The sequence below is a fragment of the Rhinolophus ferrumequinum genome, chromosome 6, assembly GCF_004115265.2.
Source record: "Rhinolophus ferrumequinum isolate MPI-CBG mRhiFer1 chromosome 6, mRhiFer1_v1.p, whole genome shotgun sequence".
Classification (NCBI taxonomy): domain Eukaryota; kingdom Metazoa; phylum Chordata; class Mammalia; order Chiroptera; family Rhinolophidae; genus Rhinolophus; species Rhinolophus ferrumequinum.
The window spans coordinates 41770363-41793660 of NC_046289.1; the positions used below are offsets into that span (position 1 = coordinate 41770363).

The following is a 23298-nucleotide window of genomic DNA, read 5'->3' on the forward strand; positions in this document are numbered from 1 at the left end:
CTACTCTGTTGTTACTATGTGACTTGAGAAAGATACTTAACACCTCTAGTTCTCAGTGTAATCATTTATAACAGAAAAACTCTAGGAAGCAAGGCACCTGCCTGGGGGGTCTGGCAATTTGGAAACAGATTAGGCAGTAGAGGGAGTTCAGGAAATGTTTGTTTCCACTTCAACCCACTATTAGAAAGTATAACAGAGAAAAAAATATTTTTAACAGTAAGGAAATGATTTCTTTGTGTGTTTGTAAATTTCATTTTGATGTAATTTCAAACTTATGAAAAGTTAGAAAAATAGTACAAGAAACTCCTATTTCTATTTTGAATCATCAGTTGTTTCTATTTTGCCCTATTTGTTTTATTTGTGCATTTTTTGCTTAATCATTTGAGAATGAGTTGAAGACATGATCCTCTTCTCCTTATACTTTAGTTTGTATTTCCTTGGAGTAAGAATCACCTCTTACATAATCATAGTACAATTATAATGATCAGGAAATTTATCACTGATGTAATACTATTTTATAATCCACAGTCCATATTTAAATTTTATTAATTGTCCCAATAATATCCTTTGTCGCTCCCTTCTCTCCCCCCACCCCTTTTAAAATTCAAGATCACATGTTGCATTTAACTACTATGCCTCTTTTGTCTCCTTTAGTATGGAACAGTTCATCAACCTTTCTTTCTCTCGCTTGGTCTTGACATTTTTGAGGCTACTTACTTTGTAGACTGTCTCTTAATTTGGCTTTGTCTGATGAGCCCTCACGCTTAGATCAGGTTATTTTGGCAGGAATATCACAGATGTGTTACTGTGCTCATCTCAGTGCATCATATCAGGAGGCATATAGTATCAGCTTGTCCAAATAATAGTGATACTAATATTGGCCAGCAGGGTAAGGTGGTGTTTACTAGCTTTCTCCACTGTCAAATCACTATTTTTCCATTTCTAATTAATAAGCAATTATTTAATTAATTTCCCAAACTAATTGATAAATAATTAGTGGGGAGATATATTAAGACTATATTAAATATCCTCTTATCAGACTTTCACCAACTAGTTTTAGCATCCATTGAAAATCCATTGACATCTGCTGACAATTTCCCTTCTTTCCCATTTATTCATTTATTTTTATCAGTTTGAACTGACGAATTCTTTTTTTTTTATTCAGTGAGGTATGATCTGTCACTCTTACTATTTATTTTAACACTTAAATTGTCAGAATTTTTGAGTAGTGGGAGCCCTCGTGTTCTTTGTTTGATATGTCCTTGTCATGTTTTGAGCACTTCCTTACTTTCTGGCAGCAAGATTTCTTACTTTCTATCAGCAAGATTTCTAGGCTCATCTTATACTTCCCTTGCCCCAGAATTGGAATCAGTCTTTTCTTTAAGAAGCCCCGATTTTTATTTATTTATGTGGTAAATATTTAGAAACCAAGATCTGGACACTAGGTGTACTCATGGTTTCTGGTGTGTCATAATTTATAATTTCTATTAATTTGTATTTTTCTTGTTCAAAGAGTATTTGAGATGTCTGGCAAAAATATATCACTATAATAAAAAACCTTAAGATACAAAAATTATATTGAAAGGAAGGATTGTATAGTAAGATAAAACCAGATGAGTTAGTAGCAGAGAGTATATCTGCTTTTTAAAAGAATTGGGGAAAGAGGTAAAAGAGGTGACATGGATTTTAGAAAATAATTTTTCTTTGGATGAGTGGGTGACTGTGTAACTCTTAATGCCATTAAAACATAGAGCCATTATTTTAGTGAATGATTTCAGAAAATGATAATAAATTTCAGTGATTTATCTCAACTATTTTAGATCAGTACATTATATTTGGAACTGAAGATGGTATTTACACATTGAATCTCAATGAGCTACATGAGGCAACAATGGAACAGGTAATTTAGGAGTTTTAACTCAAGAAATTAGTTTGGGTAAATTGAGTAAAAGAAATATCTTAATTTTAAACCAATTTATGTGGGCCTCAGTTTTAATTTTTATGATTTAAATATTTAGAGGTGAGATTGTATTTTTTTACATGTTCGGGTTGAAAGTTTTTCTGTAAGATTTTGGTAATTTACTGAAAGATTGAAAATAGTTATTTTTACACTATTTCAGACTGTTAGAATTTGGAAGTTAAGGGGTAAGAGAATGAAAATTGAAGAGTTTTAATCTTTTTTTCTTTATAGTTATTTCCACGGAAATGTACTTGGCTCTATGTTATCAATAATACTTTAATGTCATTATCAGGTATGTATATGATGAAAATAATGTGGAAAATAAATCATTAGACAAACTGAGAAGTGTGATTTTAATATACATTATTTTAAAATATTATTTGTTCATTTGAGAAACTAAAGTATAGTAACTTGGAGACTTGCATATGTTTTCTACAACTTAGAATGAGAAAAAACTTTGAAAACTGACCCTGTCTTCAGTTAAGGTAGCACTTCCCAAACCTGCCCAGGGTGTAAACACCTGAGAAATGTCCCAGTGATTGTCACCGGAGGCCATTCCCTTCCACTCAGCTGCCTCCATTATCACTATCATCATTCCTACCCTCTGTTGCGAATTAACAATTGAAGGGAAAGAATCAGAGGATCTAGCTGCTTTCTTTTTCTGTGATCTTGAGCAAGTCACTCTCTCTTAGCCTCGAGGATGATGGTAACTAACAATCACAGTCTCACGAGGTTGCTGTGAGGATTGAATGAGATGATACCCAGAGTGCTTGGGACACTGAAGACTCATACAGATGTTTCCTGGTAGAATTCATGTTATTCTGGACCACATAGTAACCAACCATCTTCGACTTCAAAATCTTATAAACAAGTGGGTTGCAGAGCAACCTATTCTAATTGTATTTTCTTTTTATGGTTGTTGTTGGAGATGCTTTCGTGGGTGGAGTTGTAGGCTTTTTTTTTTTCCCCAATTGTTAACCTACCAAAACCTATTTTTTTACATTTTAGATTTAAGTAACTAGAGATTTGCCACTTGCTTTCATCCTGATAATAGAGCACAGGATAGTTAATTATTTGTCTGTCCCTTAATTAATCCTAATGGTATATTAACTATTAAAATAGCACTCTCCCGTTTCTCTACTTTGAATAATTGAATAATTTCAGTATTTCTTAAATTTTTTTCAATTCTTTTGTTTGACACTCTCTTGTGCTCTTCATCTCAATAAATTATGTGAGGATTCTGTTCCTGCTCTATTTACTGTACTGTCAGGCTTCTCAGTATTAAGTGTACCTTTCAGCTGCTTATGCTTTAAAGTGTCAGGGCTGATACACATTCTTACTCGGTGATAGATAGTTATAAATTGTGGCCTAATAACCAATCGCCTAACTAGAGATTTTTCAGGAATTCAAATATTTCAGCTGATGACAGTGTTTACGAAGAGCATATTATTTGATCGTGCATAAATGGCTTCTAAAAAGCTAGGGTCCTCCAAAGAGTACTTAATCTTTTTTATTTTAATTGTGCTTCTACCCAATGTTTTTACTTTTGTTTAACAAAATATTAATATATTAGTGTTATTATGAAAATAAACATAATCCAATTCTGTTTCAGTTAACAATTCTGAATTGTATACATATAAGCTCACTGTTCTCTAACTCTCTTACTACTTTTATCCCTACTCATACCTCTCTTTGGAAATGAGCTTAAAAACCACGCAGAGTACATCTTGCATATTTATAAAATAACTACAGGAAAACAGGGAAAAGTTAGCCTATTAATTAGTTCTTTTCATACTCTTGTTAAAATGGTCCATAAAACTAAATGAAGGTAGATAGCAGAGCTTAATAGGAGAAAATAATATTCTTAAGGGTCTGCGTTTGTGTGGATGGCTGTGCACACATGCGTGTACCTGTGTGTTGAGCTGCCCAGCTAGCTAGGTAGCTAGCTTTTATATAGGGGGAATGGAGAGGAAGGGTGGTACAATATTAGGCAGACAGAAAAAATACAGAGAATTTTGTTCAGGATAAGACTATATATATATATATATATAAGTTTTCTAATACTAAAGTGATAAATACTATTTTGCATTACAGTACCATGCCATGTATAATAAGGAATCAAAAGATGACCCCATGCGTAACACAGTTATGATTTTGATTATATGGAAATAATCCTGTGACTTTCTTATATTAATCACTGTTATCCTTATATTATGACATATATTAGTTTGCTTTACTTTTCTTAGTATTTCAATCTGTTATAAAGACGTCATTCACAATCACTTTTAATCCAAGGTAATTTGAAAAATTATTGATAGATAGGTCTGTCCCAGAAAGTAATATAGTTTTATAGAATTTTCCGTGTTACACTAAAGTAATCACATGCATATTATTGTAGTTCCATTTATTGTACAACAATGTTTAACAACTTCTTTTTCTATCTGGTTTAATTAAAGTTTACATATATTCTGCCCAGATCACCTATTAGTCAAAATATACCTAATTTTTGTATTAAGAAACACAATTGTTTACTTTCTTAAAACTCATTTTACCTATTATCTTCCAAATTGATAATAACTGGATTTTTGTTTCTGGTTTTCTATTTTGCTTGGCTTTTTGAACATTTCTGGACTCCTCATTTTAGAAGGTAATTATGTTTTATTTTGTTTGAAAATTGTTTTTCTCTCCTGGAAATGATTCTAATAAATGTAAAATATTTCTCTTTTCTAGGAAAAACCTTTCAACTCTACTCTCATAATCTCATAGCTTTGTTTGAACAAGCCAAAAAACCAGGATTAGCTGCCCATATTCAAACTCATAGGTTTCCAGACCGCATTCTACCAAGGTACAAAATATTTTGATTCTGCTGGAAAAAAGAGGATTTAGTGTTTATTTTTAAAACAGCCAGTGTTCCTTGCCCAATAAAAAACTTTCTTTGTCTTACTTTTGTAAGATAGTTTATACTAAAGTACGTGTCATCTAGAATTTGAAAGATCAATATTTCCTTAACATGACTCTCTGGGAGAATCACCTGTATAAGTTTTATAATACAGATTCCCAGACCCTGCATAAGTCCTATAAAATCAGATAGTTAGTCCAAGACAGTTTTTTTTTTAAAGCTCCTTGACTGGTTCAGATGTACCTGATTTACAAATCATTCTTTGATTCCCAAACACTGCAACAGGATGCATTTATATTGTCCTATGTTTTCAGAAAGTTCGCTTTAACTACAAAGATTCCTGACACAAAAGGTTGCCACAAATGTTGCATCGGTGAGTAAATGCTATTTCTGAAACTGGATGGTTAGAACTTTTAACATCTTTAAAATTGTTTTATGGTGTCGAATAGGAAGGAAGGTATGTTTTCTATTTGTTTTTAATAAGTTAAGAAGCCATTGAAGCACAAAAACATGTAGTGGGACGTGGCCTAAAAGTGCTTGGAGATAGTAATCCTGGTGCTTCCTCAGGGCACAGTGTTCCTAGAGTTGTTTAACCATCACCCCTGAGGCCATATCTCTGCTAACATATTAGCTTTCATTTATTTAACACTCACCATTTATTTAATGTTTTCATTTATTTAACAGTTACTGCTTAGTGCTTTATGAACATTATTATTGCAGGAGCTTAGCCAACTATGAAGTTAGAGGAAACAGTCCACATAAGACCACCCTCACTTCTGATACCAATTGCAAATTTGGGGGCTTCACAAAATCACCCTCCTGTTCAAAAATTCTCTAGAAGAACTCACAGAACTCACTGAAGGTGATTCTACTCATGTTTATGGTTTATTACAGGGAAAGGATATAGATTAAAATCAACCAAGGGTAGAAGTGCATAGGGCAGAGTCCAGGAAAAGTACCAACACAGAGCTTCTGTTGTCCTCTTCCCATGGAGTAATGGACAGCATTACTTCCTGGCAGTGACATGTGATAATACATACAGACAGAGCATTGCCAACCAGGAAAGCTTACTTCAACCTCATTGTCCGGAGTTTTTATTAGGGATCCATCACATAGGCATGATTGATGGCCCACATGGCTGATCTCAGCATCCAGCCCTCTGGAGGTCAACGGATACTGCATGACCCAAAGCCCCTAGTTTAAATCACATTGTTGGTCTCTGTGGAATGATCCTCTCCCTTAGACTATCCAGTTGTTGACAGCCTCCATTCAGTGAACCAAGGGCTCAGGCAAACTAAGACCCTCCTATCAGGTGTGACATTCCTGAGGCTTAGAGAGTATCTCGCAGAAGGAAGGACAAAGTCCAGACCTCTTTGGGAGGGAAGGTTAAATTCTGTACTGTATAATTACCTTATCTCACGTAACCCTAAAACACCCCATGATACTTATGTCACTAGAAAGTAACAGAAACTGGGATCAGACCCAGTCCATGACTTGAGATTCTGAGCTCCTAACTTCCTGTTTATTCTTTTTGTTTAATCAGTGAGCTTACACATTGATCTTCTTGCTACATGTTTCCACAGCATACTCTCTTCTAGTTGTAAGCAAATTTCCTGAGCATTTTTCTAGGGAGAATCAGATTCATATCTGTTACCAGATTCCCAATATCTATGACTCAAGAAAGGTCTAGAAGCTTACAATCTAAGATATAAACTTACAAATATATTAAGATAGAGCTTTTGCAGATAACTACTTTTATAATCATGGATGGGAGTCAAATTGTGGAGAAGTAAAGACCAATATGAGTTTTTGTAGATTTGAGTCAAGGAAGTTACATCCTTAGTAAGATGTAGTTATTTGCACCTTGTCTTAAGTGCACAGCTTTACCCAAAATGAAATCATAGATGTCAGCTGCCTCCCAGATCTTCTTGTCTGAAGTCTCTTTTGATCAGATTTCTTAAGAAGCAGCTCTTCAGGTTGCATACTAGTTTAGGTGTTTTAGTGCTTAAAATACTGTTCTTGTAAAAGGTTCCTATATTTAAGAACCTGGTAAATTAAAGATGTTTAGAAGTAATTGTATATAATTTAAAACTGAGATAAGAACGTGAAAAGGAAAGGGTAACAGAGACAAAAGAAAAAGACATCATCTTTCTTTACTTTCTACCCACTCTTATCCTACTGAACAGAAATAATAATTTTCCTTTATCGGCTAAATAGTCACTTCAAATAGTTTGTCTTCCATCAATGGAAGGCCACGTTTCATTGTTTTTATTTTCCATGTGTTAGCACTGCTTTATAAAGAAAGCAGACTTAGCTTTTAGATGCTTATAGCTTTTAACTAAACTAAGTATGTTGTCACATAAAAGTATTCAGTGTTTTGGGTGTGTCTGTTTTATTTTGTTTCATTCCAGTCAGAAACCCTTACACAGGACATAAATACCTCTGTGGAGCTTTACAGTCTGGAATTGTTTTACTTCAGTGGTATGAGCCAATGCAGAAATTCATGTTGATAAAGGTATATATTACTTTGTTTACATTTTTCTTCTTTAGAAAACATTAGCGTATAACTGAGGCTAAAATTTTAATACTCCGTTACAACTATCTAGGGTCAGCATGTTTATAGTTATTTGTAGGTCTTTATTTGGTTTAGGAGTTTTTTTGTTCTTAAGATTTCCTCTCCACCTTATGTTAATAAACTTCCGGAAGCGTCACAACCATAAAGATGAGTATGGCCAACTCTCTAAAGCATATTTTTATAAAAAACTCATCCTTATCATGATCATTTTAGAGGTAGTCCTTTTTCAGAATTAGATCAATCAAGAAAATGAAAGCCTTTTTATTGACTTTATTCAACAACAGTATGACTAGAGAGATTGTTTCTAAATTTTACTTCTATTGTTTGTTTTTTGCAGCACTTTGATTTCCCTTTGCCAAGTCCTTTGAATGTTTTTGAAATGCTGGTAATACCAGAACAGGAATACCCTATGGTCTGTGTAGCTATTAGCAAGGGCACCGAATCAAATCAGGTAGTTCAGTTTGAGACAATCAATTTGAATTCTGCATCTTCATGGTTTACAGAAATTGGTGCAGGTAAGTGTTTTTTACCTTATGTTAAAACATTGATGCTTTTGCATATGAAAGAAGCAGAATGGTTTCAGCCTGTGTGGATGTGTTCAAATAAAGACTGAGAACAGTTTAGTTTCCCAAGTAAGCCCAGAGACTCATGTGCATATAGTTTGTGATCTCTATTTGCCTGAGGCAATTTGATGCAAATTATTTTACCAAGGAAAAGTTTAGTGATTTCTGACATTTAAAGGTCTTAGTTTTTATCAGTTAATCTTTGGACTTCCTAAATTATAGTTAAGTTTTAAAGATACTTTTCAAATTTTATGAGCTTTTCAAGCAAAGAGGTTTACTTTTTTTTTCCATGTCAATTCACTACCTGCCCCACACACACACACACCCATACACACACACTTAGAATCATGGAGTTCAAGTGTGGCCTCCAAACTTTACCATTTGAAGATACAGGGACGTATCTCTTGGCACTTTCTGAGAGTGGTTCATTAACTTAGGATTTTGTCAGACATGTCTTAGTGAAAATTCTGAAAAGGTTGGAAGTTTATTCTCAAACTTTAAAATTCAAACAAATCATTTTTTAAATCTACATAATAAACAAAATGAAGGGGGTCTTCATTTTGCCAGTTTACTATTTGTTGTGCCAGTGTATTATTTGATCATTTGTAACTAACTCCAGGTTTATGAAGCTACTATTTTTACATATGAAGTCAAGCAAGCTGTAGTTATAGCTACTTCATTACTGACCACTGTTACATTTCTTATCACCCTGTGAAGAAGTTTTTTCTAAGTATCATAAGTTTGATGGTTCTTATTAAATATCCTTAGCTTGTTATCATTTGTAGGCTAAATTACGGAACTCTTCATACAACCCAGCTATTGAAGTTAATGTAGAATAAGAATCAGTATCAAGTAGTGGTGTCCTGAAAAATGGCTCTTGGGTACAGAGCCTGGTTTGGAGGTTGCCTATTTCTGTAATATAAATACCCCCACCATGGTCAATTTCAGACTACCAACCTGATGTCATCTGGCTCACAAAAATCCTGAAAGTTAAACAACCCAGTACAAGCCAGTTACAGCGTGCAGTGGACGATGTCACTCTCTATATAAACCAAGTCATCATTTCCAGCAGAATAAAATAGAAATGTACTAGTATTCTGTATTCTCCCACCCCCACCTGTACCCCACAATTCTTTTTAATTGTTTAATATTTTTGGTTGAGTTAGATGCATACCCTCCTGGTATAGCTAACAGGTGCAAATTACATTGTTTTATTATCACGAAATACAAGCAGCCCAAATAGAAATGTGTTCCTGTTATATAGTTGCTGCCAAAAAGAAGGGTGATAGATCAATTTATTTAAAAACCAAAATCATTTTTAGCAGACAGCCCCAACTTTTTTTTTACTGGTTAGTATACAATAGCAGTGTAGAGCAAGTCATTTCATACAATTATCTAATGTGTGCTTGCAGCTCTCTTCTGTATACTAGGAGGTTACATTGCTCAAGGCTAGACATTCAGAATCCTCTTGTGAAATTTGGGGGAGGGAGAGTTGACTGGTTTTGTTGTTTGTTTTTTAAGACCTGAAGCATACTGTTCTACCCATTTATAACATTTTCTAGGCTAAAATTAAGGCAGACACAAATTTACTTCCTGAGGAGAGCCAGGACTCTGCCTGAGGGTCATCATCCAAATCATCAAGCAGAGGTTGTCCTGACGAGGCTTCTCCATTTCACAAATGATGGTTAATCCACCTCCCAGCTGTTTTTGTTGTTGAATTGAATTGGCAGTAGTTGTAACAGTTAAAATGAACTCCTATTCCAAGACTCTTCATCTGATTTACTATTGCAGTATCCTTATCTCCAAGGATGCTGCTTAGCATATCGTCAGCACTCAATACCTGTTTATTTAATAAATGAAGGCACATAGATTTACTGAGAAAAACTATTTTTAGATTGTTGCCTGACGAACCAACAGTTTATCAGTTCTGTAGACCTGAATTTTTCACTATGAGCGTTTGAAGTTTTCTAAAAACACCCCAAAATAATACATAAAACTTTATGTTTTTGTTCAGATGTGCAGTTTTTAAGGGAGAGGATTCATGGGCTTCCCAAAGAAACGTAGTTATAACTGCTCTAAAGAATCTATAATCTTTTATTAAATTCTGCTAGACCATTCAAGCAGTTAGAGTGCCTAAAATGAATTGTTTTATCAAAAATGTTTTGCAAAAATGGCATCACATCTATTTGTAGATGTTAAAAGCCTGCAAATAATCAGCCCTGCAAATACTGGCTGCGTAAATATCATCAGCAAAGCTATGAAAGTTCTTTCTACAAAGATACTGTTGATAGTAGTACTCTGTTACTCAATGTCCTCTTAAAAAAGGAACTTCCTTTCTCACACACACACACACACACACACACACACACACCAACACCAGGAAATTTTTTCTTTGGTCACAGTTTCATTAATCCTTTTGCATTTTCTGAATTACTGCCTTATTTTTATCTCGGATGCTGTGATTCACCTGATCTTGTTTCCATCTTCCCATTGGCTACTGTAAAACGCAGAGCAGAATTGTATAGCATGCATCTTAGACATTGTATAGCATGCATCTTACTTTCTTTTCCATATTTATCCTTTGCTTCATTTTATCTTTGTAACTCACCTTTCTAGAACTAGCTAAGGTATTCATTAACTGTAATATTGAGGTTTTTTCAGCTCAGTTAGCCATGCATAAGATTAACATTTGTTCTCCTAAGTTGACCTACATACATTTTTTTTGAAAAGATATCACAAAATGTAATTTCTACGTTAAATTTCAAAGGCTAGTTTTAAATCACAGAAAAAGTCAGAATTTGTATTCTTTTCTAAGCTCTAGTTTTTAAAGCATATTGTGTAACTAACCTTGTTTTTCTTTCTCCCCAAGGCAGCCAACAGTTAGATTCCATTCATGTAACACAGTTGGAGAGGGATACCGTTTTAGTGTGTTTAGATAGTAAGTACTGTTTTAAAGTTTATTCTGAGTATACTACGCGATATAACAGATATTTTCATGGAAGTGATTCTCTTAAACCAAAATTGAAGATTTTTACTTTTTTCACCTTAAGTTTAGGCTTGTTTTACTGATGAAAAATCTAAATTGGCTACAGATATAATAAATATTAATTGATCTGTTTGTCAATAGTATTCTCTGTGACTTTTTTCTTTGTTTGGCGTACTTGGGAACATTGTATTAGAACAGTTTGCCATAACCTTGGGGTAAAATTCTGTATAAAACTGTTCTGAATACAATTCTGTGTAAAAGTATTCAGAGTGTTTTCATATCATTATAATTAATGAAAAAAAATGGAAGGTATATAGATGTGCCACTTAAGGACAGGAGTATTGAATTCTGAAAAGTGCATCATTGGGCAGTTTTGCATTGTGCAAACATCATAAAGTGCACTTACACAGACCTAGGTAGTATAGCCTATTGCTCCTAGGCTACAGGCCTGTACAGCATGTACTGCAGTAGATTAAATCAAGCACAAAAGAAAATGATACAATCAAGAGATGCTGTAAATGTGAGATATGTGAATATGTGGCTGCTTGCTGCCAGCATAACACTGTGTACTGATTTTTAATAAGTGGAAAGAGTACACTAAAGTATAATGTAGTAAATACATAAACCAGTAACATAGTCATTTATTATCAAGTATTATGCATTGTACATAATTATATGTGCTATGCTTTTATATGACTGGCAGCAAAGTAGGTTTGTTTACACCACCATCACCACAACATGTGAATAATTCATTGTATTGCAATATTACGATGGCTACCTCTCTAGGTGACAGGAAGTTTTCAGCTCCGTTATCATCTTATGGGGCCACCATTATATATGTGGTCATCGCTGACCAAATCATCATCAGCGTGACACATAACTGCACTAATATGGTCACTTAAAATCATGAAACGTGAACTTTTGGAATCGTATCAGAATGAGATTTTAATGTACAGATAGATTTGACACACTTATCTCTAGTTGTGATACTTTTGATGCAGATGGAAATATATTTTTTAATTAAATTTATTGGAGTGACATTGGTTGATAAAAATATATAGGTTTCAAGTGTACAATTCTATAGTACATCATCTATATATTGCTGATAGAAGTGTATTGTACTATAAGCAGTTGAGAAGCAGGAAAAAACTTTTAAAAACAGGTATTATTTCAAGTTTGTAAACAAAGTACTCTAGTTCTTAAAACCCACCTTATTTTTATGCAGTGAATCTTGCAAGGTGTAATTCACCTAGACTTGAAATTATATTTGAACCTTGGCAATATTTGCCACGTTTGATCCATTCCAGTATTTTTTAAATTACTGAACTTGCCCATTAGGTGTTCAGGATTATTGTAAAAATTGTTCTGCTACTGAATTTGCCTGTGTTCCCTAGTCGATTTTCCTTACAGAGTCATAAAAATCATCTAATATTATAGATAAGTAAACCAAAACCCAAAGTGTTTCATTCACCCATCATCCCTTTTTTAAGTACTTTGATTTTTTGAATACTGATAAGATTGAAGTGTTATTAGATTACTCATAAATGAATTTAATAAATTCTTTTTTGCCAAACAAGTGGAAAATTCTATACTGATTAACCAAAAATAATCAGATCATCAGAATTAAATTTTAATAATGTTGAACCTTTAATATTACTCCCTACTACCTTCTGAGTCATCCAAGGAAAATAAATTTGCTTAGTTTTCATTTTGTCGATTTATGTATTTTATCAAAAAAAATTTAAAACCTTTGATTAAGCTCTCCGTTTCCCAGTTATTCAACGTAAATGAAAAGTTGACTTTCTTGAGTTTTTTTTGGTTGTTTTTAAGAGCAGTGTAAGGTTTCAGAAGTGAATTACCAACTATGCAATATAAATCGGTTTGAGTAAGCAGCTATAGAGATAGGCCTGAAATCACAAATCATGTTAGACAGATTTGAAAGCAATCAGAGCTGAGATGGTTAAATTAGAAAACAAATAGATGAAAGGGAAAGAGTGATGTATCCCAGACTTGACTTACGGAGAAATTGTGACCCTCGAGAGTACTATTTGTTGCCCCTTTGTATAGTGGTACTCGGTCCTAAAGTCATGAATGACTGCAGGTAGTACTGATTATATGTTATGTCATTTGTAAGGGGGAAAAATCCATTCTTACTGCACCAAGATAGCCACTTTTAAAGAAACACTGTACTTTTTAAAAAATGAGAATGTAACTGTTCAATCTATACTATATAAAAAAGAAAATAATATACAAACAGAATTACCACTTACCAAAGGAGGCACTCTTACAGTATATGTTAAAAAACATGTTCACTGGGCATGCTTGAATCAAGATAAATAGTTGAACTTTATTAAAAATACTGTTCCATATCCATGTAAAATCTACATATCAAGTTATATTTAAACAGATTTGGGTTTCCAGTCTTGACATGTTTTTTCTTTTTCTAAGAATTTGTAAAAATTGTAAATCTACAAGGAAAACTAAAATCAAGTAAGAAACTGGCCTCTGAGCTAACTTTTGATTTTCGCATTGAATCTGTAGGTAAGTCTATTTTTTTAATAATGCTAGAATACCTGTTTTTTTGTTCATTCTTTACCTAGGGTTGTCTAGACCAGCACTGTCTCATAGAAGCTTCTGTAATACAGAAATGTCTTCTTTGCTTTTAAATGTAGTAGTTGTTAACCATACTTGTTAAGGACTTGAAATGTGGCTAGTGCTACATTTTAGTTTTAATTTTTTTAATTTTAATTAATTTAAATTTTAATGTAAATAGCCACATGTGGCTAGTTGCTATCATATTAGACAGTGCAGATCTAGACTGTAATAAATCTTTTATTTTTCCTGAATATTTAAAACTTGAAATCATTTTTAAAATTTCTGTTTATTGTTCCCTTTGCTGCATCAAGTGAATTATACTTCTCCCAATTCTTTCCAAACCATGAAGGTATTTGTGTGATATGATTAATGGTAGTAGATATGCTGTCATTCTTTGTCGTGTAAGATTTTGCTTGGTGTGTGTTAATGATCATTTCTATGTAAATAACTACTTTCCCGCAGGACTTGGAAATTAATATGCCATTTTAATTTGCTTCCTTGTCAATGAATATTTTACTCGGTAATACTCATTGGTTTTATGATAAAAATTATTGTATTTTATTATTGTTTGCCTCTTCATTGATTATATGTCAGTGTTTTCCCCAGGGGTGATGGAACTTACGAAAAAAATACTGTGGCTGAAAACATTGTGAACAATTTATGATAATAATTCTCCTATAAGTTAAAAATAGTTAAAACAAAATTGGCAGTTTTTATTTGGGCAATAAAAAAATATGTATTTTATAATTAAATGTATATATACTTTTAAATATGTTTCTCGTTATTTAGACAGGATTTTTATTTTTTAATATTTTAATGGTTTCTCAACTAGAGTTTTACCCTGTTGCAAAGTACATTCATCCCTCTGTGTAAATATCTTACATAAAGATAATTTATGATTGCAAAACCTAATTTATTGAAGCAGAAAACCTAAACCTTATGTAGATGCCAGGACAAAAGGATTTTTGGAACTGTTTTATTTCTTTATGTCCTGGATATCGTATGTCAGTTTCTAAAATTTAGTATTTTCAGCAGAGAATCTGACTTAGAGACCTCTGGCTCCTCTTCTTTTTAACTGAAACACATTGGCACCTCAACTTTTTCATATGTGCCAAATTTTTTAGAGAATTTTAATTGTTACACAAAAGTTTGTTCCTCCTAGGCTACCATATCTCCTTGCCAGTGAACCTTGGAATAATTACAAGGATCCTTCTGGGTAAAAAAAGTCCCTTTAAGTCACCTTTTAAAAATAAAACTAGTAACTGGGTTTTGTATTCATCACAGTTAGTGAAACTTGTGTGATTTGTTATTGTAAAATACTTTTTATTTTTATTGAGCTAAATTATGTTTCCAAGACATTCTTACATTAACTTTTTACAGTCAGTATTCTAGTAAAATATACAGTAAGTTTCAGTCACTTTCTCACATCACCTTTGCTGGCATAGGACATATATGGCTAACTCTTCAGCTATCAAATGGGTTCTCTCCCTCATTCTTTCCCCCTCCCTCACTGCACTTTAATGATCCCATCCTCTGACAGGAAGAGCCCAGAGGCTTCACTGCTTTCTCTAATTATGGGGCCTGCTCACTCTGTTTCTCAAATGCTAAGTGACCTCATTGGACCCAGGCCTGTGGTTGTCACCAAGCAGGACACAGGGATGGACAAGGCACAGCAAGAACAAGTTTCCCTCCAAGACCTTCAGGCCACCACAGCCGGGGAGCATAGGAGATGGGTCGGAGGGCAGGAGGGGCTGTGCCATACCACGCGGTGGCCACACTGTGGGGTCCTGGTCACTCCTGAATCTAAAGCCGTCAGGAAGGTGGGCAAGTTTGGCTCAATTCTGTGAATCCACATGTGAACAGTGGGCAAAGGCCCAGGGTGCCCCAGAGGCCTGAGGGGCTGGGGACCACAGCAGTGAGTGTTGTAACCGAGTACCCCTCTGAATAAGAGTGGGTTCAAAGATAGTAAATATTCAGTGTGTGGTTAAATTTTGGATGGTGAGACAGGTCTGGGGTTTTTTTATGTAATTTTGTAATAGGGAAAGTGTGAACATAAATAAAAGTCACTTCCTTAATAAATATTCGAATTTTATGACAATATTTAAATAACCATGTTTTTATCAAAAAAGCCAATTGTATATGTTTTTATTATTGTATTCACCTAAAACAAAAGATAATATATGAAAATACTAATATGCTGATTTCAACTCATCAGGAGTTAGCCATGTTTGAATGAATACCTTTTATATGTGTCTTTGACAACTTACGTGACTCTGCCTCAATAAATTATTTTAGCTTAGGCATGGCTTAGCCACAAAAATGTTGGGAACTAATGGTCTAGACAGTGGAATTTTGCACCAAGCACTAGCCTTATGTTATCATTTATTAAAAACAGTTAAGAAAAATGTATGGTGAATTACTCTGTGCTTTATTTTAGTTTCACTTCTCCCTTACCTTTTTTAGTATGCCTTCAAGACAGTGTGTTGGCTTTCTGGAAACATGGAATGCAGGGTAAAAGCTTCAAATCAGATGAGGTAAGGTTTCTCAGATTACCTCCAGTGATTCCCACAAAAGATTTTAAATGTTGAAACATTCATTTTAGACATTTTCTCTCTGAACCCACATTACCATGTTTAGTGCCTTTAATGCTATGAACTGGTAGAGCAAACTTATTTGCCAGTATTATTCCTTCAGATGTTCAGTTTTGATTTATTGTATAATTCTCAGTGGCCACAATTAATTGTCAAACATGAGTTTATACAATTTCAGTCCTTTAATTTGTAATTTGTAAATATGGCTACTAAACTTTTCTTAATTTAATAAGGCTTTTCCATGATCTAGAAGTGTATAGCTTTTTTAAAATATTATATTTAAAATTCTAAATTGATAAGTATTTGATCACAGGACTAAGGAAAATCTAAGAAAATTAACTCATTTAATAAATATTTATTGAGTACCAGCTACGTGCAAGACATTATTATTATAGCATTGTAAAACATAGTGAATTACAATTATACATAATTTTAAACCTTATAACATCTGGGTTCCTGGCACTTTATAAATAGGTACTATTCATATCTCAGATTTTTACAGGCACAGAGTAGTTAAGTAACTTGCCCAGAGTTACATAGCTAGTTAGGAGGCAGAGCCTGCATTTGAAGGGTCTCCAAAAATCACTTTTAGCTGAGATAATCAGGATACATTTCATGCAGGAGATGAGACCTGGGCTCCCACCTTGAGAGATGAATCCTAATAGCTAAGACAGAACTAACAGACATCTCCCATTTGTGTGAGTACCTGTGTAATTCTTATATAGCATGGCCTCACAAATCTGTGGACTTATTTTAAAACTTCAAGTCTTCTATTTGAATTACCTTTAGTTTTATCTACACTCTTATTCATATATTACTGAATATTTCCACCTCTTATATAAATGAGGAATTAGAATGCTTCCAAGAGAAAATAACATAGTCTTTAAATATGTCAGTTTATCTAGTTACCAACCTCTGTCACCATGTCCTTGGATTTAATGAAGCCTATAGTCCTACTTACTACTATAAGATTTAATTGTCCTTAGATGCTACTTTCATTGTATCGCTCCTTTGGTTAGAAATCTATGGAGATACCTGCTGCTCACGGTGTCAAGTACAAATTTTATTTCTTATTTTTAACTTATCTTGCTTACTCTCTTTTTTTCTGCTTATGTTCTCACACTTCAGCCTGGGCCGAGCTGTAATATTCTTAAAGTAATGTTCAGCCAAGCCAGTCCATGATGATTGGAACATTTCTGAACTTAAAACTCTGAAAATTAGTTCCACCTAGTGTAGCACGTAATTTATTTTCTGATTCAAGTTCATTACTTCTATCTTCCCAGCTTGACTGCAAATTCGTGTTAACAGACAATTTTTATACTTATTTTATATCCACACAGTTGTAATCTGGGTTCCTCCAGAAGCCGACCTTAAGACCAGGACTCAAGTGTGGGTAGTTTATTTGGGAGTAGATCCCAGAAAACAGTGACGGAGTGAGGAATGTAAGATGGAGAGGGGCAAAAAGCCAATAAAGAGCACATTAAGAAACTGGTTCCCACTATGGCAACCAGGGCTTAATCCCATACCGACCGCTGAGTGTAGAACACACCTCAAAATTGACTCATTTGAAGGTGGGGCATCTGGTGCATTTATAAACCATCTGCTATTCCTGTCGTTTAACAGTTGCCCCTGGGTGAGTGGAAACTCCCAGTGCTTTGGGGTAGTACCTGCCCATGGCTGAGCGCCTTCCACAGCTTTGGAGAGGACAGAGCAGAGCAACACCACAGTTAGCACGGGCGGGTGTCTGACACTGGCGCAAGGGAACGTCCAGCACAGCTCTGTGCAGTGTGATAGGAAGGGGCGAGCAGGGGCCCAGCAGTCCAGCAAACCCGTGTTCCAATCTTGGATCTACCAGTTGTATGACCTTCAGCGAGTCACTTAACCTCTCCGAGCCTTGGTTTTCTTCCTCCAGTGATGGGGGAATTATAATACACATCACAAAGAGTTCTTCTAAGGAAACAAGTGATGGAAGGAGGAATGTAAGGAAAGTGCCTGACCCATAACAGATGTTCCATAAGTGTTTTATTTCTAATAGGCAGTCAAAAAATACTTCCTGAACTATATTTCATTTGAGCAATTGACTATTATAAATTATCATTCTGTTTAATAATTGCTTTATCTCAGTGATTTTTAAATTATTTAAATAGTATGGGGCCTCAGGTATTAACTGATCGGTATTTTCTCTCATAGGTTACCCAGGAGATTTCAGATGAAACAAGAGTTTTCCGCTTATTAGGATCAGACAGGTAAATAGTGTGATTGTGTGATTGTTACAATTACCAAAGGAATTCGGTGGTTTTCTTCTTAATTATACTGTCAGCCTGTGACTGTTTTTCAAAGAAAACTCTTAGAGGGTTTCTCAGCAACTTCATGAAATTTCCCTGTATCTTTATTAAGAGAGAGAATAATATTTCCATTAGTCGACGATGAAGCAATCTTTTGTCAGTGTGAGGATGTGAGGATCGTTATTCTAGGGATAGTGATATTCAGCAGACAAAATGTGTTAATATAGGCGTTTATGCCTCTGGTACCATGACATATTTCAGCCTCTTTTGTTTTCAGTATTTCTTCCTGGTGTGTTACTGTCTATTAACTATTACTATATACATCCAACAGAATAGGCACCTCCTGACGTTTGCTTTTATATCAGAAAATACTCAACCCAATTTCTGAGGTCAGTCTAAGTTAGAAGGAATTATGTGGGTCTCTGTTATCAAAATGAAAGACAAGTTCCAAAACTGTGCCATCTTATGAAAAAATATAGTAGCTTGTATTCCCCAAAGTCTATATTATCTACCTCTGCAACTAATAAAATACCCATTCCTTCCTATTTTTCCACCAAAAGTTGTTACTGCAGGAAAACTGGCTGTAGTAGTATCTGTTAGTCCTGAGGCAAGGATTGAGAACGTCTGGTCTTCAAGTTCAGTCTAATCACAAACTAATTGCTTAACTATTAGACACTTAAGGAAAAGGGGGTGGTGGAATTAGGACTCCATAAAACTTTTAAGGAGACTTTTGTAAGTAGAAAAGAGATTTTTTTGAAAAATGGCAACTACCTTAGTAAGTAGAAAAGGTAAAGCCCATAGAGCGTGGCAACTTACTAACTTGTCCTGCAAAAAAGAAAGAAAGAATTTGAGGACCACCTATTTAAAGACTCTAGAACGGAAGACTCTCTACTTCTCCAGGAACAGCTGATAAAAAAAACTGTGGATCATTCAATGGTCCTGGCACCAATAGCACTTTAACAAGACCTAGTATGAGAGAATTCTGCTTAATAGAGGGTAGGTATCAGAAGCTAGTTCTCTTAGTCATTTATTTCCGTCAACCCCTTCCCCCTAGAATTTTCTCCTTCAACTATTCCCTTTTTCTGTCTCCATTCTCTGTCAGAATTTGCCCTAAAAAAACTACTTTTCTCATATCATTGCCTTGTTCTGGTTGTCTTACTTGGTTATCTCCTTGAATTTAAGATAATATCTTAACCAAAGTTTTTGTTTTCTCTTAATTTTTAAAGTGGTTTTTAAAATTGTATTTTTTAAACTAAAATTTTTTGGGGTGACAATGGTTACTAAAATTACATAGGTTTCAAGTGTACAATTCTGTAATATATCATCTATCACATTGTGATATTTTTAAATTATTTAAAAATAATTTTTGATTATTTTCTGGGTTCTGGGTTCTGGGGAGAACCCAGAGTCAGTTCTCCTTCCATCACCATATATTTGATCCCCTTTACCCTCATCTACCGCCCTCCTCCCCCCTTACCCTCTGGTAACCACTAACCTATTGTCTGTGTCTATGAGTTTTTATTTCTTTGTTTGTCTTGTTCCTTTGTCGCTTTCAGTTTTATATCCCGCATATCAGTGAAATCATATGGTTTTTTACTTTTTCTGTCTGACTTATTTCACTTAGCACAATAATCTCAAGATCCATCCATTTTGTCGCAAATTGCACTATTTCATCTTTTCTTATGGCAGTATAGTATTCCATTGTGTATATATACCACATCTTCTTTATCCAATCATCTATCGAAGGACACTTTGATTGTTTCCATGTCTTGGCCACCGTAAATAAAGCTGCAGTGAACATCAGAGGACATATATCTTTACAGATCAATGTTTTCAGATTTTTTGGGTAGATACTCAGGAGTGGGATTGCTCGGTCATGTGTTAATTCTATTCTTAATTTTTTGAAGAACCTCCACACTGCCTTCTATAGTGGCTACACCAATCTGCATTCCCACCAACATTGTATGAAGGTTCCTTTTTCTCCACAGCCTCTACAATACTTGTTATTATAAAATTGTATTGTTTAAATGTAGATATTTGTGTCTAGAAAAAAAACCTAAGTATCTCAAAATATTAATAATGATTAACTCTGGGCATTTGGATTATAGTTAATTTTATTTTCTTCTTCTACTTTTCTATAATGCATAATATAAAGTATACATTACTTTATTTTCATTACAAAAGTAATAATATGCTAGTTGGAGAAAATTCATACAATAATACACCTTTCCTTGGCATGTATGAGTAAGCCAATTTGTTTTTAGTTGGAATAAGATAAAAGACTGTTTTTTGAAATATTCATAAATTCATCAATTTTACTCAGTTTTGGTTTTAAGCTGCGAAATGTAAAGCTGAATTTTTGACTGTGCATCTGTGATATTTGTATAATCTTATGAGAATGTGAACAATGATATTCTTTCCTGGTTGATGTTAGTATTTGAAGCATGCAGTCTCTGTTTTTACTCTTACACAAACCTTTTGTTTGGTTTAATTGCAGGGTTGTCGTTTTGGAAAGTAGGCCAACAGAAAATCCTACTGCACACAGCAATCTTTACATCTTGGCTGGACATGAAAATAGTTACTAAGCAACAGAAACTGATCTCACGTGACAGGAAAATGAATATGCTCCACTGAAAGCAAAAATATCTTAAGGAAGTTCAGTACAAACTACACTATTATTTGCTTTAACTGTTATGGGTTATATCTCTTGTATGATCTGTACTTTAAGGTAGAATTCAATATTTTCTGTAGCTGGAAACAGCTATTTTATCTCTTGCCACTGTGTGGTGGTTATGTCAAGTTTGCTTAATAAAAGCTATGAGATAAATAGTCCTATAGTTCCAGGAAACAGTCTTTTTTAAAAAAAAATAAATAATGTTTATAGCAAGGGTGCCATGATATTTTTAGATAACAACTTACGTGATTCTCTTCAAAGAGATAAATTTAGTGGCATTTTTCTCATTTTATACCATGTTTCATTCCTTTTTAATGAACATAATTTGATAAACAAATTACCAGATAAGGCTTTCACTTTTACATTGGCCATTCTGTATGTTTTTGTAAAATAGAATATTTAATCTTTATTTATTAATCTCTTGCTGGAGTGGTGGTATCTAACTTTTAGCAAAGGAGGGTTGCCGAGCAGCTTAAATTTTTTTATAATGTATAAAAATTTTGTTTACCTTTTAGGAGTAGTACTTTGAGGGTTTAAAGGCAGTTTGTTTGGCGGTTCAATACATACATGCAATTTTGTTTAACACAAGTATTTTATAATACAATATTATTCAGAATTGCCTTACAGGGAGTTTTGTGTTTTCAACTACAAATAATTGTACGGTGTCATGCAGAAGATATTGATGATGGTTGAAATATTGTTAGAAGAGGTGTGTATGTCTAGATGAGACTTCCATGCGTATATGTTCTTGACAAGCAGTATATGTACCTGTGATTTATTATTTTTTTTACATTAGGGATAATGCATAAGAAATTAATCTTCATATATATAATCATCCCTGATGTGGGGGGGGGAGTATTTAACTGCCCATGTTATGTATTTTATTTACACTATACCAGAGCAGAAGCTATAAAGCAACTATTTGTGTAATCTTGGGTTTTTCACATATGTAGGTATTCATTTTAAATAGGTTTAAGAAAAATACATTTTAATGAAATTGAATTCCTGATGGGATAGCATAAATAAGTATTATGAAAGCCAGTATTTTAAAAATAAGAAAGAATATGGCCATTTTGAGTTTGCTTCTCTTTTGCTGTTGTTAGTATTCAAAATGAAAGTGTCACATTGGTACCTGTTGTCCTAATGCCTCTATTGAGAGCAGTTAGCGTTGAGATGATGAACAAGGTGGTTAGCAATAGCAAACTAGATTTATTTTGAGCAGTTACTTGGGAGGAAAACAGTGTAACTATCTCATTTGGTCTTTAGCAATTCTGTAAAATAGGTATTATCATATTTCTATTTTTCAGATGAGGAAATAAAGGGTTAGCAAGATTAAGAGACCCAATTCACACAGCAAGTTAGTGGTTGAGCCAGACCATGAGTCTTGTGACTCTGTTATTTTCACTATGCAATATGCAAACAATAAAATGTTATGCAAATAAAGTATTGTCCTTTAAAAATGTACATAGCATTTCAGTAAGTGTGTGGCTCTTTTGTTGGGGCATGTTCAATGGGGCCTCTGGCTGGAGGGTGCTGGATATAATAGCAGTGGACCATACTCAAAAACAGGAAATATTTACTTACTGGATACAAAAACCAGTGTCCTCTTCCTCTCACGAATCCTGGCAGTCAGATAGTCCCATCCTAATAGTGTTGGAAGTCTTCTTCTCTATGCAGTCTGGCCAGTGCAAGTGCAAAGACCTAAATAGATCCTGGCATCACAGGTGTCCTAGCTAAACCGCCCAGCTAGATAATTCTACAGTGAAAGTCATAGTTGACAAGCCCGCCACCACCTGCATCCCCAGGTTGCAGTTAGTCTTTTAGTCCTATGCTATTACACATGATTAAGCAACTGAGAGTTACAAAATATCTGAGGAAAGCCTCTAATATGGAAGAGAAAACACAGTTGGGAATGAAAAGCACTTAGAGGACACAGATTCTGTAGTATCAAGAAAATGTTGAGAAGAAAATACCTTTAGAAAAATGTTGCAACTGTGAATCAAGAGTAGGATACTGAAAACGGGAACTTTCAAAAAACAAAGAGCTCTTAGAAAATATGATAGCATACCTAAATAATTCAACAGAAGGTTTAGAATATAAAGTTGAAGAAATTTCTCAGAAAATCAAACGAAAAGAAATGGAAATATTGGAGGAAAAAAAGTTAAGAAAG

General features: G+C 34.2%; 1 protein-coding gene across 3 annotated transcripts in view; it reads left to right on the forward strand.

The window, feature by feature from the left end:
* MAP4K5 (mitogen-activated protein kinase kinase kinase kinase 5) overlaps positions 1-22592 on the forward strand; it is a 91920-nt gene extending 69328 nt beyond the window's left edge. For 2 of the 3 annotated variants that reach the window (XM_033107796.1, XM_033107795.1), the window contains exons 22-33: positions 1821-1900; positions 2192-2252; positions 4605-4607; positions 4691-4805; positions 5174-5232; positions 7271-7374; positions 7772-7949; positions 10867-10935; positions 13432-13524; positions 16042-16112; positions 18360-18415; positions 20952-22592. In XM_033107796.1, coding sequence (XP_032963687.1) covers positions 1821-1900; positions 2192-2252; positions 4605-4607; positions 4691-4805; positions 5174-5232; positions 7271-7374; positions 7772-7949; positions 10867-10935; positions 13432-13524; positions 16042-16112; positions 18360-18415; positions 20952-21039 — 977 coding nt within the window. In that variant the 3' untranslated portion in view covers positions 21040-22592. The remainder of the gene's footprint in view (positions 1-1820; positions 1901-2191; positions 2253-4604; positions 4608-4690; positions 4806-5173; positions 5233-7270; positions 7375-7771; positions 7950-10866; positions 10936-13431; positions 13525-16041; positions 16113-18359; positions 18416-20951) is intronic. The other variant, XM_033107797.1, reaches the window with a different exon arrangement.
* Positions 22593-23298: the final 706 nt, after the last annotated feature.